General features: G+C 50.9%; 1 protein-coding gene across 1 annotated transcript; it reads left to right on the forward strand.

Moving 5' to 3' along the window:
• The first annotated feature begins 244 nt into the window (after window positions 1-244).
• AQP8 (aquaporin 8) lies at window positions 245-13,483 on the forward strand. Its single transcript, XM_064362881.1, has 6 exons — window positions 245-355; window positions 495-742; window positions 3,693-3,819; window positions 6,766-6,980; window positions 9,559-9,693; window positions 12,968-13,483. The coding sequence occupies exons 1-6, from the start codon at window positions 344-346 to the stop codon at window positions 13,014-13,016; spliced, it is 786 nt and encodes a 261-aa protein (XP_064218951.1). The 5' UTR covers window positions 245-343; the 3' UTR covers window positions 13,017-13,483.
• Window positions 13,484-13,710: the final 227 nt, after the last annotated feature.

Below are 13,710 nucleotides of genomic sequence, written 5' to 3' on the forward strand. Positions count from 1 at the left end.
GACCCATCTCCCACTTTTTGTGGCATGGAGTGTGCCCCCAGATGGCACAGCCAAGTGGGGGTGTTTTTCCCTCATTCGCAGAAAGTTTAGCAATCTCTGACTCCCTCACCCTGCCCCGTTGAGATTTAAAAAAGTTTCCTCTTCTGAGCCTCAGAGCCACCTCCTACCTGGGCTTTATTGCTTTCTCTGCACGTGCACTGAGCCTCTGCAGCCCTTTAAAAGGGGCAGAGCCTGTAGTGTGATCAGCAGGTCCTGTCCCTAGGAGATAAGAGCGTCTCAGACGGCAGGTGCGGATTTCCCAGCAGCTCAGGCAAGAGCTCGAGGCTTGTGCTGTCCGATCCCAATGTCCGGAGAGGTGAGCCTTCTGCTGGCATCCTCCTTTCCAGGCTGGCAGAGCAAGGGGGGCTGTGAATTAATTCAAGGTTGGGGGCCGGGCCCTTCTAAATCTGGGCTAGCCTCCACCCGTGTCCGCTGTCCCTTTTTCCCTACGGCAGAGAGCCATGTGCGAGCTTGAATTTGGCAATGGCAAGGCCAGGGAGCCGAGCGTGGGAGGCAGATGGCGAGCGTCCTGGTACGAACGCTTGGTGCAGCCTTGCCTGGTTGAACTGCTGGGCTCTGCCCTCTTCATCTTCATCGGGTGCCTGTCGGTCATCGAGAACGGGATGGACACTGGAGTGCTGCAGCCCGCCCTGGCCCACGGGCTGGCTTTGGGGCTCACGATTGCCACGCTGGGGAATATCAGGTGAGACTGGCTCCGAGCATTCAGCCTGGTGCTGACTAGGGGCGCTGTAGGTGGAAAGCAAAGCGGTTGTCAAGGACCCCTGGGTGCATACCTATTCAGGATTTGAAGAAGCACTGTGGATAACTATGGGGTTGGGAGTCATACTGTCTGGGGTCAACTCCGGACCCCGAAGCCTGTGAGCTCATGACTTTGGGCAAGTCACTCTCTTTTTGAGTAGCTGGATCACAGGCATGCACCACTGTACCCAGCTAATTTTTAAATTTTGTTGTAGAGATGGGGTCTCACTGTGCCCAGGCTAGTCTTGAACTCCTGGTCTCAAGTGATCCTCCTGCCTTGGCTTCCCAAAGTGCTGGGATTACAGGTGTGAGCCACCATGCCTGGCTGGTAAGTCACTCTAAACCCCGAATTCCCCATCTATAAAATGGGAATAGTAGCTTGCTTGCTTATTTATTTATTTATTTGAGATGGAGTCTCTCTCTGTTCTCTCTGTCACCCAGGCTGGAGTGCAATGGTGCCATCTCAGCTCACTGCAACCTCTGCCTCCCGGGTTCAGGCGATTCTCCTGCCTCAGCCCCCTGAGTAGCTGGGACTACAGGCACACACAACCACGACCAGCTAATTTTTGTACTTTTAGTAGAGATGGGGTTTCACCATGTTGGCCAGGATGGTCTCGATCTCTTGACCTCGTGATCCGCCCGCCTCGGCCTCCCAAAGTGCTGGGATCACAGGCGTGAGTCACCGTGCCCGGCCAGTAGTGTACTTTTAAATGATTTTTTTTTCAAACCAACATGTCTATATTGCTAACCATGTACCAGGCACTAGTCTAATTACTTTATAGATATTAGTCATTTAATCCTCATAAAAGCCTTGTGGGGTAGGTCCTGTTACTAGCCCCATTTTGCAGCTGCAAAAGACAAAGACTGTGTAATCTGTCCAAGTTTAGAGGACCAGAAAGTGGCAGAGCGGGAGTCAAGAACAAGCTGTCTGGCTACAGCGCTCAACTCCAAGGACCGCATGGGGGAGGCATGAGAATTAAATGAAGTAGAGCACCTGGCGCACACCAAACACTCAATAGGTATTGGTTGCTGCTGATTGTTACCGCTAGAAGGGGGTTTTAGGCAAAGCAGAGATGTGCAGAAGACCTGAGCCAGGTTTTCCCACCTGGGTATACAGGGATCTGCAGTGGTCCCGGATTGTCAAGAGGTGATCAGGAAGGAGGGGCAGGGAAAGGGACAGGCTCTCTGGCTTAGCTCTCGTCTGCGTAGAGGCTCCATGGGGAGATCTGCTAGTTCCCAGGAGAGCCAGCCATCACAACGAAGATCTTGAATGGGGCGCCTGGCAGGGTGATCTGGGACATGGTTGGTCTGTATTAAATCTCACTCAAAAATAGATCTGAATGAGGAAACGGAAATACTGTTTCTCAGAAAATCAGAATGGAAAAGAGCTTTAACATCTCTTTATGCCGGTGCAGTGACTCACACCTGTAATCCCAGCAGTCTGGGAGGCCGAGGCGGGTGAATCACCTGAGGCCAGGAGTTTGAGACCAGCCTGGCCAACAGGGTGGAGCCCTGTCTCTACTAAAGATACAAAACTTAGCTGGTCGTGGTGGCAAGGACCTGTAGTCCCAGCTCCTTGGGAGACTGAGGCAGGAGAATCGCTTGAACTGGGAGGGGGAGGTTGCAGTGAGCCGAGATCATGTCACTGCACTCCAGCTTGGGTGACAGAGTGAGACTCCATCTCAAAAAACAAAAAACAAAACACCATATCTCTTTAGACATCCAAGGGAGGTTGCGAGTGAATCAAAAAGTACATGATCTTCCCTTTGGAAGGATCTGAGATTGAATGGAACCTCTATCACTTCTTAGCTGGGTGACCACAGCAAGTTGCTGGAGCTCTGTGTGCAGGGGTACACATGTGAGCAATAATAATGGCTGATGTTTACTGAGTGCTAACTACATAGATAGTACTATGGGCTCTGCACATACTAATTCTTTATATCTTTGCAATAGCTTTATCAGGCAGAGATCCTTGAGGTACAGAGAGGTTATGTAACTTGGCCAAGGTCACACTGCTCTACAGTGGCAGAGTTGGGCCTTGAACCCAGGCCAGGGTTCTCAATGCCATTTCCAGCCTGAACTCCGAATCTGCATTTTACGCCCATCACACTTTCAGACCACAAGTAGGGTTTTCATTGGCTGAGCAGTTCAACCGATCGATCAGAAGCTCTGATTCAGGGCCTAGCTACTCATGAAGGGAGGCCTGGGCCAGGCGCGGTGGCTCATGCCTGTAACCCCAGCACTTTCGGAAGCTGAGGTGGGTGGATCACTTGAGGTTAAGAGTTCGAGACCAGACTGACCAACATGGCGAAACCTCGTCTCTACTAAAAATACAAAAATAAACTGGCATGGTGGCACATGCCTGTAGTCCCCAGCTACTTGGGAAGCTGAGCCAGGAGAATTGCTTGAACTCAAAAGGTGGAGGTTGCAGTGAGCTGAGATCACGCCCGTGCACTCCAGTCTGGGTGACAGAGCAAGACTCTGCCTCATAAAAACAAACAAATCATAAGGGGAGGCCTGGATACAGCTCTTGGGCTACTAACTTGGAGCCTTGGTGTCTCAATCTGAACTGTGGCCACATCTCTAGAGGACTGGAGGGAGGCTCAGAGGGAGCCGGGGAGGAGTTAAGGGATGGTCTCCCTACACGTTCCTCCTCCAGGGCCATCCTGGGGGCTGGGCTTAGGGCTTAGAGCCTGCCTTTTATTTCTTACCCCTCACCTGGCATCTCAGGGAAAATGGAAGCAATCTGGTGCCTCTTTGTATGTGAGCTGGGCCCTAGACTGACTCTCACCCTGCAAGGCCAGCCTGATGGGCTGGCTGGGACACGTTGTCTCAAGCGCCAGTCACGTTGTCAACCCTGGGCTCATGACTTCCTCTGCTCTTGTGGGTTACAGTGGTGGACACTTCAACCCTGCGGTGTCCCTGGCAGCCATGCTGATCGGAGGCCTCAACCTGGTGATGCTCCTCCCGTACTGGGTGTCACAGCTCCTCGGGGGGCTGCTCGGGGCTGCCTTGGCCAAGGTGGGTGACTCCCAGGGGCTAGTGACTTCCTCTCTGATGGGGCTGCTGGAGGTGCATGTGTGTGTGTGTGGGGGGGGGGCAGTGGGGAGTGGGGAAATGCCCAGTCCTTTGCTCGTTTCTGCCAGTGGAAATTGTGGACCCTTTTCTTCTCTCTTTCTTTCTTATTGCATTTTATTTTATTTTTTCATTTATTTGTTTTTTTGAGACAGAGTCTTGCTCTGTCACCCAGGCTGGAGTACAGTGGTGTGATCTTGGCTCACTGCAGCCTCTGCCTCTCAGGCTCAAGCAATGCTCCCGCTTCAGCCTCCCAAGTAATTGGGATTACAGGCACCTGCCACCATGCCCGGCTAATTTTTGTATTTTTAGTTGAGACAGGGTTTCACCATGTTGGTCAGGCTGGTCTCGAACTCCTGAGCTCAAGTGATCTGCCTGCCTTGGCCTTCCAAAGTGCTGGGATTACAGGCGTGAGCCACTGCGCCCAGTCTCTCTTTTTTATTTTAGAGATGGGGTCTCACTCTGTTGTCCAGGCTGGAGTGAGGTGGTGCAATTACAGCTCACTGCAGGTTTGACCTACTTGGCTCAAGTGATCCTCCTAGCTGGGACTATAGATGTGTGTCACCACATCCAGCTTACTTCTAAAATTTTTTTGTAGAGATGGGCTATCACTATGTTGACCAGATTGGTCTCCAACTCCTGGCCTCAAGTGAGTCCTGCCTTGGCTTCCCAAAGTGCTGGGATTACAGGCGTGGGCCACCGCGCTTGACCAGTCACAGAGTTTTCATAGCCCAATGCATAAATCTATGGATAGACTTTCTCCCTCCATCTCTCGCTTTGCTTTGCCCTTTCCTTTCCCTTCCGTTCCTTCCTTCCTTCATTCCCTCCCTCCTTCCTTCCTTCCCTCCCTCCTTTCTTCCTTCCTTTCTTTCTTTCTCTCTTTCTTTCTCTTTCTCTCTCTTTCTTCTCTTGTTCTCTCCCTCCCTCCCTCCTTCCCTCCATCTCCTTCTCTCTCTCTCTCTCTCTCTCTCTTCCTTTTGCCCTTAAGTCTCAGTTCAGCCAGGGACCCTTCAGCTCTTCCAGATGTGGGCCTTGCTTGGCATGTGTGTGGGTGGTGGTGGATGGGAGAGCTCAGCCATAAGTGCTGACCCACTGCACTTTGTTCTCAAGCCTCACTTTGCTGTCATCCCCTGCCCTGGTCTCTCCATGCCTCGACTTGAGAGCCACAGCCTGTTACCCTGTCTGTGGAATGTGCCTGGGACCTTCCTGCTCTGCTTCTTTATGAAAAGCAGTGGCCAGACTCTAGCTTAAGTCCTACCACTTAAAACCTGCCAAATGTGGTTCTGACAGTTTCGGGGCAGCAGGGTTCCCTAAATGCATTCTTCCTGCCAAGCGCTTCACACATGTTCTCTTACTTCATCTCCCAGCAATTTTATGAGAAACCACAGTCAGTTCATAGAGAGCACTTACCTTGTGCCAGGCACACCAACAGCCTTGTCTGTGAGCTAGGAGCTGTTAGTATCATCCCTATTTTACAGATGAGAAAAAAGAGTCACAGAGAAGCGGTAACTTGTTCGAGTTCAGACGTGCTTGGAAGCAGCACGGCCCCATTGGGTCCAGAGTCCAGAAACTTGTGCACTGCCCTGGCTTTCCCCTTGGGGACTGTGATAGACCTGAGGCCGATTGCCTGCAGAAATAATTGAGCTCAGGCTTCAGGACTCTCTGGCACATGCCCCTTCCAAGGTCCTATGGGGACCTAGCGAAGAGCCACCTGACCGTATGTGTTTGCAAAGTTTGTAAGAGTAAGGTATTTTTAGTTGCATGTGGTGGCTGATGCTTGTAATTCCAGCATTTTGGGAGGCGGAGGCGAAAGGATCACTTGAGCCTAGGAGTTTGAGACCAGCCTGGGCAACACAGTGAGACCCTCCATCTCTACAGAAAATTAAAAAGAAATACAGCGGGCATGGTGGCATGTGCCTGTGGTCACAGCTACATGAGAGGCTGAGGTTGGAGGATCACTTGAGCCCAGGAGGTCAAGATTGCAGTGAGCTATGATCATGCCAGTGCCCTCCAGCACGGGTGACAGAGCAAGACCCTGTCTCAAAAAAAAAGTAAGACAGTTTATGTTCTTTTTCTCAAAGAGGGTCATCTAAGTTATGTAACATTTAGACCTGTAACTTGGAGCCACGACTAGGTTATCCCATTTTCCTTCTTTCCTTCCTTCCCTCCCTCTTCCTTTCTTCCTTCCCTTCCTCCCTCCCTCTTCCTTTCTTCCTTCCCTCCCTCCCTCCCTCTTCCTTTCTTCCTTCTTTCCTTCCCTCCCTTCCTCCCTCCCTGCCTCTCTCCTTCCCTCCTTCCCTCCTTCCTTCCTTCCCTTCTTCCTTCCTTCCTCCTTCCCTCCCTCTTTTCTTTTCTTTCTTTTTTTCTCTTTCTTTCTTTGACAGAGTCTCGCTCTATTGCTCAGGCTGGAGTGCAGTGATGCAATCTCACCTCATTGCAACCTTGGCTTCCAGAGTTCAAGTGATTCTCATGCCTCAGCCTCCTGAGCAGCTGGGATTACAGGTGCCTGCCACCATACCCTGCTAATTTTTGTGTTTTTAGTGGAGATGGGGTTTCACCATGTTGGCAAGTCTGGTCTTGAACTCCTGGGCTCAAGTGATCCACCCGCCTCGGCCCCTCAAAGTGCTGGAGTTGCTGGCATGAGCCACAACACCTAGCTCCATTCTCATTTTTCAGCTGAGCAAAGTGAGGCCCAGAGAGGTTCAGTAGCTCACACAGGGTCACACAGTAAATCTGGCAGAGCTGGGATATGGTTCCAGGTGTATCTGACTGAAATTGGACATAACCCTTCACCTGGCCCTTAAGGTGGGAGGGTATGCGTTTTTAGGCCCTCTCCCCTCAGTTTCCAGCTGTCTCTGCTCCACTGTGAGGCTGAGCAGCTTCTCTGTGCAGGCGGTGAGTCCTGAGGAGAGGTTCTGGAATGCATCCGGGGCAGCCTTTGTGACGGTACAGGAGCAGGGGCAGGTGGCAGGGGCATTGGGGGCAGAGATCATCCTGACGACGCTGCTGGCTCTGGCTGTATGCATGGGTGCCATCAATGAGAAGACAAAGGGCCCTCTGGCCCCGTTCTCCATCGGCTTCGCCGTCACCGTGGATATCCTGGCCGGGTGAGTGTCCCTTAGCAGTGGGGTGACCATGCCCGGATCTGCGCTGGTCAGCTCTGGAGGAGTTCAGGCCTGAGGGCTGCAGATTCAGTTGCTATTAGGGGCCAGGGAGGTGCTGCAAATGGGGAGGTGGGCTGGCATTAGGCAGACAATAGGGAGTGGTGGGGACTGCAGTGTCAGAGGCGCTCCAGCCAATTCAGCTTTCAATGATTGCTGTGTGGGAACATGGGTCTGGGGTTTTGCTGCTTCTGATTTCATTCAAGGGAAGTCAGAAATTTAAATCTGCATGTGACGTTTTCCAATTTTGGTAGTGAAAACATAACATTTCTGTGTACGGTGTTCATTTGGTGGCGGGTAGCCAGGTTTTAGCCTCAGGCCCTCAGGCTTACAAAGAGCATCTGTAGCTGTTGTCTAATTTATTTTGAGTCTCCCAGGAGGCTTTGGAAGGGATTAACTGGACAAGATTGGGGTGACAGCTCCTGTTTTATTTCTTTTTTTTCTTTTCTTTTCTTTTTTTTTTTTTTTTGAGACAAAGTCTCACTCTGTCGCCCAGGCTTGGAGTGCAGTGGTGTGATCTCGGCTCACTACAACCTCCGCCTCCTGGGTTCAAAATTCTCCTGCCTCAGCCTCCTGAGTAGCTGGGATTACAGGTGCGTGCCACCACGCTAGGCTAATTTTTGTATTTTTGGTAGAGACGGGGTTTCACCATGTTGGCCAGGCTGATCTCAAACTCCTGACCTCGTGATCCTCCTGCCTTGGCCTCCCAAAGTGCTGGGATTACAGGCATGAGCCACTGCACTCAGCGATGTCTCCTGTTATATAGGTGAGGAAACTGAGGCTCAGAGAGGACAGAAGTGACTTATTTAAGGCCAGTGAGCAGTGGCAAACTAAGTGACAAATTTGGGACAAGAAGATGAATGAGCCCTTTCCTTTTTATTCTTCTTGTAGAGATGAGGGGTCATGCTATGTTGCCCAGGCTGGTCTTGAACTCCTGGCCTCAAGCTTCTCCCCCTCCCCCGACCCCGTGTTGGCCTCTCAAAGTGCTGGGATTACAGGGATGAGCCACAGTACTTGGGCCAGAGAGTCTCTCCCTCATGTCTGACTGTTTCCTTTGTTTTGGACACAGGACCAAGTCTAACCTTTCCCCCGGTCAGCTCTCCCTCAACTTCGGGAGGTAGAGCCTGGGGTAGGCTGGGGAATGTGTGTGTAAAGCGGCGGCCGTGCTTTGCTGCCCCCTAGTGGCCTTTGATTCACTTTTGAATCAAAGTCTTTTGACTTTGAAGCTGGACACAGGGTGGGGAAGACGTCTACAGGACCCCAGCTTGAGAGATAGGGCCCCAGAACGAGAGAGGGAGACCTGGGGAAGAGTCTCCCTGTAGGAGATTCTGGGCCTTAAGCTTGTGGTGCAACAAGGGCCTCCTCTGGGCCAGCTAGATTAGTTAATGCTTTTTGTACATTCATTATATTCAAGGTGTGGGCTCCATTTGCTTTTTCTCATTCACTCCTGCCAACAACCTATGGGCTAGTCACTTTCACCTCAGTTGAACACAGAGAGGTTCAATGAAGGTTCCCACAACTAGAACTATCTGGGCTGGTGTTTTCTTTCTTTATATGTTTTTAAATTTTTATGAGTGACCCCAGTAGGTGTATATGTTTCTGGGTTACATGAGATATTTTGATACAGGCTTGCAATGCATAATTATCACATCAGGGTAATAGGGTATTCATCTTCTCAAGTATTTATTCTTTGTGTCACAAACAATCCACTTATACTCTTCATTATTTTATTTTAATTTTTTGAGACAGAGTCTCGCTCTGTCACCCAGGCTGGTGTGCAGTGGCGTGATCATGGCTCACTGCAACCTCCAACCCTTGGGTACAAGCAATTCTCCTGCCTCAGCCTCCCCAGTAGCTGGGATTACAGGCACGTGGCACCACACCCAGCTAATTTTTGTATCTTTAGTAGAAACGGGGGTTCACCACGTTGGCCAGCCTGGTCACGTACTCTTGACCTCAAGTGATCTGCCTGCCTTGGCCTTCTAAAATGCTGGGATTACAGGCATGAGCCACCGTGCCTGGCCGAGGTTACATGAAATGTTTTGATACAGGTATGCAACGTGTAATGACCACGTCAAAGTAAATGGGGCATTCATCCTCTCAAGCATTTATTCTTTGGGTCACAAACAATCCAGTTATACACTTTTCATTATTTTATAGTGTGTGGGTCGGATTTTGAATCTAGGTCAGCTTGACTTGAAACTGATTGACTTTGCTTTGTAGAGTTTAGAGCAGACGTAGATCAGCTTCTCTTCCTGACATCGCCATGCAGGCATTTTTGCTGGGCATTCTTGAAGAGTTTGTGGGGAGTCCCTGACTGCACGCCCGGCAGGGAGCCACGCCTTATGCTTCCTAGTGCTAGCAGCCTCTCTACCTTCTTTAGGATCTACCCAGGAGCCCATGATGTGGGAGTTTAAAGAGAGTTTCTGGGTGGCGTGTGACCAGGCCTGGTTGGGGACATGAGTGTGAGGTGAGGTGGGGCCTGGCTGGGATCCTGGTGACCGGGGTGCCTGGATGTTTGCAGGGGCACTGTGTCTGGAGGCTGCATGAATCCTGCCCGTGCTTTTGGACCTGCGGTGGTGGCTGGCCACTGGGACTTCCACTGGATCTACTGGCTGGGCCCACTCCTGGGTGGCCTGCTTGTTGGACTGCTCATTAGGTAGGAGGGTGACACAGGGTCACTGGCCCATCGGATGGGCACTTGGCAACATCTCCCGGAGAGTCCAGGGCTGGAGGGCTAGGCTGTCACTTGGGTTTGGGAGAGGAAAGAGGAAGCCTCTTCAGAGGCAAAGAAAACACCTCAATCTAGGAGCTTTGGTTGCAAGTGACAGATCTATTTCAAAACAGCGTATGTCATAAAAAGGAATTTATTTGCTCACATCATCAAAAACTTCACAGGTAGCAGTGGCTTCAAGGGTGTTTAAACGTCTTTAGGACTTGGTCTTTCTCCTTTTTTTTCTTTGTTCTTTTTCTGTTGAGACAGAGTCTCCCTCTGTTGCCCAGGCTGGAGTGCAGTGGTGTGATCTCAGCTCACTGCAACCTCCACCTCCTGGATTCAAGCAATTCTCTTGCTTCGGCCTCCAAGTAGCTGGGATTACAGGTGCCTGCCACGATGCCTGGCTGGGTTTTTTTGGTATTTTTAGTAGAGATGGGGTTTCATCATGTTGGTCAGGCTGGTCTCGAACTCCTGACCTCAAGTGATCCTCCTGCCTAGGTCACCCAAAGTGCTGGGATTATACGCATGAGCCACCGTGCCCTGCCTTAGTCTTTCTCACAGGCTCTGTTTTCCCCTGTGTGGATTTCATGCTTAGACTCTCCAATGGAGGTAAAGATGCTTACTAGCCACTCAAGGCTTGGATCTTAGCAGCTTGATAACTCTAGAGGAAATAGAACAACAAGCTCTAGCAAAAAGCCAGGGTCTGATGTTCACTGGTTTGAACTGGCCCACTGTGTGTAGGTTATTTGCCCATTTCAGAATCAATCACTGAGCCATGGGGGTCAGGCACTGTTTTTTTTTTGAGACAGAGTCTCACTTTGTCACCCAGGCTGGAGTGTAGTGGCTCAATCTTGGCTCACTGCAACCTCTGCCTCCTGGGTTCAAACAATTCTCCTGCCTCAGCCTCCTGAGTAGCTGGGATTACAGGTACACGTCACCATGCCTGGCTAATTTTTGTATTTTGGTAGAGATGGGGTTTCACCATTTTGGCCAGGCTGGTCTTGAACTCCTGACCTCAAGTGATCTGCCCACTTTAGCCTCCCAGACTACCTGCATGAGCCACTGAGCCTGGCCAGTCAGGCACTCCTATTGGCTATGTCTGGAGCATGAGCCTAAGCCTGAAGTTGGGGTGAGGTCAGCCTTACCCAAACACTGCCAATAGGACTGAGAGTAGGGGAGGAGTGTTCTCTGTGGGGGTACTGTACAACTCCAGGAGATCCCATTTACATGGGAAAGTCATGTAAATGGCACCCCCATGAGCATGCATGTTGGAAGACGCCATTCACAAGAAATACAATGTGAACGGTGCTTCCCGGGGTGCAGCAGTGGATAAGAAGGTTGCTATTTCCAGAAGGGTAAGTGTAATCCACGTGGAAAAGTCTGGAGTTCCTCTGCATCCCGCTTGCCCTCTTCTCCGTGGGCTCTCTTTTCATGTTCCATTCCTTCTGGACTCTCAACTCCAGGAGTCCAAAGATCACTGTCTGGATTTAGTAAACAAAGTTGGGACAACCTTGCACTGTCTGGGCAAGGACAGGTACTGGGCCAGGCCAATCTAGACTACTTGCTCCACTGCTCACCAGCAGTCCTGGGGTCTACAGGACCCAGTCTGTAGTTCAGTGAAAAGCATCACTATTTTCTTGAGATGAAGTCTCGCTCTGTTGCCCAGGTTGGAGTGCAGTGGCACGATCTCAGCTCACTGCAGCCTCTGCCTCCCGGGTTCAAGCTATTCTCCTGCCTCAGCCTCCTGAGTAGCTGGGACTACAGGTGCATGCTATCATGCCCAGCTAATTTTTGTATTTTTGGTTTTGTTTTTTGAGATGGAGTCTTGCTCTCTCGCCTAGGCTGGAGTGCAGTGGCATGATTTTGGTTCATTGCAAACTCCCCCTCCCAGGTTCAAGAGATTCTCCTGCCTCAGCCTCCCAAGCAGCTGGGACTATAGGCGCCTGCCACTACACCCAGCTAATTTTTATATTTTTAGTAGAGATGGGGTTTCACCATGTTGACTAGGCTGGTCTCGAACTCCTGACCTCATGTGATCTACCTGCCTGGGCCTCCCAAAGTGCTAGGATTACAGGCATGAGCCACCGCGCCCAGCCAATTTTTGTAATTTTTTAGTAGAGATGCGGTTTCACCATGTTGGCCAGGCTGGTCTCCAACTCCTGACCTCAAGTGATCTGCCTCCCAAAGTGTTGCATTATAGGTGTGAGCCACTGTGCCCGGCCATCACTATTCATTTTTTTCTGGGCTTTTAGAGTGGCAGCAATGGGCATCTTCAGGAAAAGTGTTAGAAGCCAAGCAGGACCCAGGCATGTGGCTCATACCTGTAATTCCAGTACTTTTGGAGGCTGAGGCGGGTGGATCACTTGAGGTCAGAAGTTGGAGAACAGACTGGTCAACATGGTAAAACCCCGTCTCTACTAAAAATACAAAAATCGGCTGGGTGTAGTGGTGCCTATCTGTAGTCCCAGCTACTCGAGGGGTTGAGGTACAAGAATTGCTTGAATCCAGGAGGTGGAGGCTGCAGTGAGCCAAGATCATGCCACTGTACTCCAGCCTGGGTGACAGAGTGAGACTCTGTTTCAATTTAAAAAAAAAAAAGATAGAGACCATCCTGGTCAACATGGTAAAACCCTGTCACTACTAAAAATACAAAAATCAGCTGGGTGTAGTGGTGCCTATCTGTAGTCCCAGATACTCGGGGGGCTGAGGTACAAGAATCGCTTGAATCCAGGAGGTGGAGGCTGCAGTGAGCCAAGATCATGCCACTGTACTCCAGCCTGGGTGACAGAGTGAGGCTCCGTTTCAATTTAAAAAAAAAAAGATCAAGACCATCCTGGTCAACATGGTGAAACCCCGTCTCTACTAAAAATACAAAAAAAAATTAGCTGGGCACGGTGGTGCGTGCCTGTAATCCCAGCTACTCAGGAGGCTGAGGCAGGAGAATTGCCTGAACCCAGGAGGCGGAGGTTGCGGTGAGCCGAGATTGCGCCATTGCACTCCAGCCTGGGTAACAAGAGCGAAACTCCGTCTGAAAAAATAAAAAAAGGAAACCAAGTAGGAAGAAACAGTGTCTTCCTCTCCCCAAGGGGATCTGGCTATTAAGGCTGGGGAGTCTCAGGAAGTCATCTCTCTGGAGACTTCAGAGCCTGGAGACATAAGACAAAGGGCAGGGTCTCTCCTCCGGGGCTGAGACCTTTCTGGGTCACCTTTCTTGCAGGTGCTTTATTGGAGATGGGAAGACCCGCCTCATCCTGAAGGCTCAGTGAAGCCGAGCTCATGCTTGTGGAATTCCTGCTCAGGCGAGTCCTCAGCTCTTCTGTCCTGGACTGAGAACAGGAGAGTTCCTGCACTTCCTGCCATGGCACAGGCCCAGAGGAGACACCCACTGCTTCCACTGCGTGGGCCTGGTTTCTCAGATAGACAGACTGCTGAGGAGGCTCTGGGTTCTTGGAATTCCTTTGTGCTCATCAGAGACCCCAGCCTGGGGAACAGGTTGCCTGTGCTGCCCAGAGAGCGGTGGAAACGGCATGAGAATTTTTCTCAAGAGGAAAGTCCTGAGTTGGAAGAGGAGGCTGTTTCTGTACATCAGCTCATTTCCTGCACCCCGTTTCTTTCTCCTTCTCTTGTTTCTTGATAGCTCTGTTGTACAAGGGCCTTCTGGGGTCCAGCCACTTCCTTGCTTCTCAAGTTGACAATTCTCACTTTGTAATAAATAGTCCAATATCTCCTTCCATGCGTTCACTGGTTTGCCTTTCATTTGAGAAATGGGCACTACTGAGGAGAAAGCAAGCAAAAAAGAAAAAAAAAAAAAAAGGCCTAGGGTTAGGCCTTGGCTGTCCAGAGAGGCTGATCCTACAGCCCAGCTTGGAGTCCTGGGTCATGGCAGGCACTTGGAGCTCAGGCCAGCCCAGAGCCTGTCTCTACTTGGACAGGCCCATCCTGGAGCTCTGTCTGGAGCTC

Source organism: Aotus nancymaae, unplaced genomic scaffold (assembly GCF_030222135.1).
Source record: "Aotus nancymaae isolate 86718 unplaced genomic scaffold, 86718_ANA_hifiasm-v0.15.2.pri h1tg000049l, whole genome shotgun sequence".
Lineage (NCBI taxonomy): Eukaryota > Metazoa > Chordata > Mammalia > Primates > Aotidae > Aotus > Aotus nancymaae.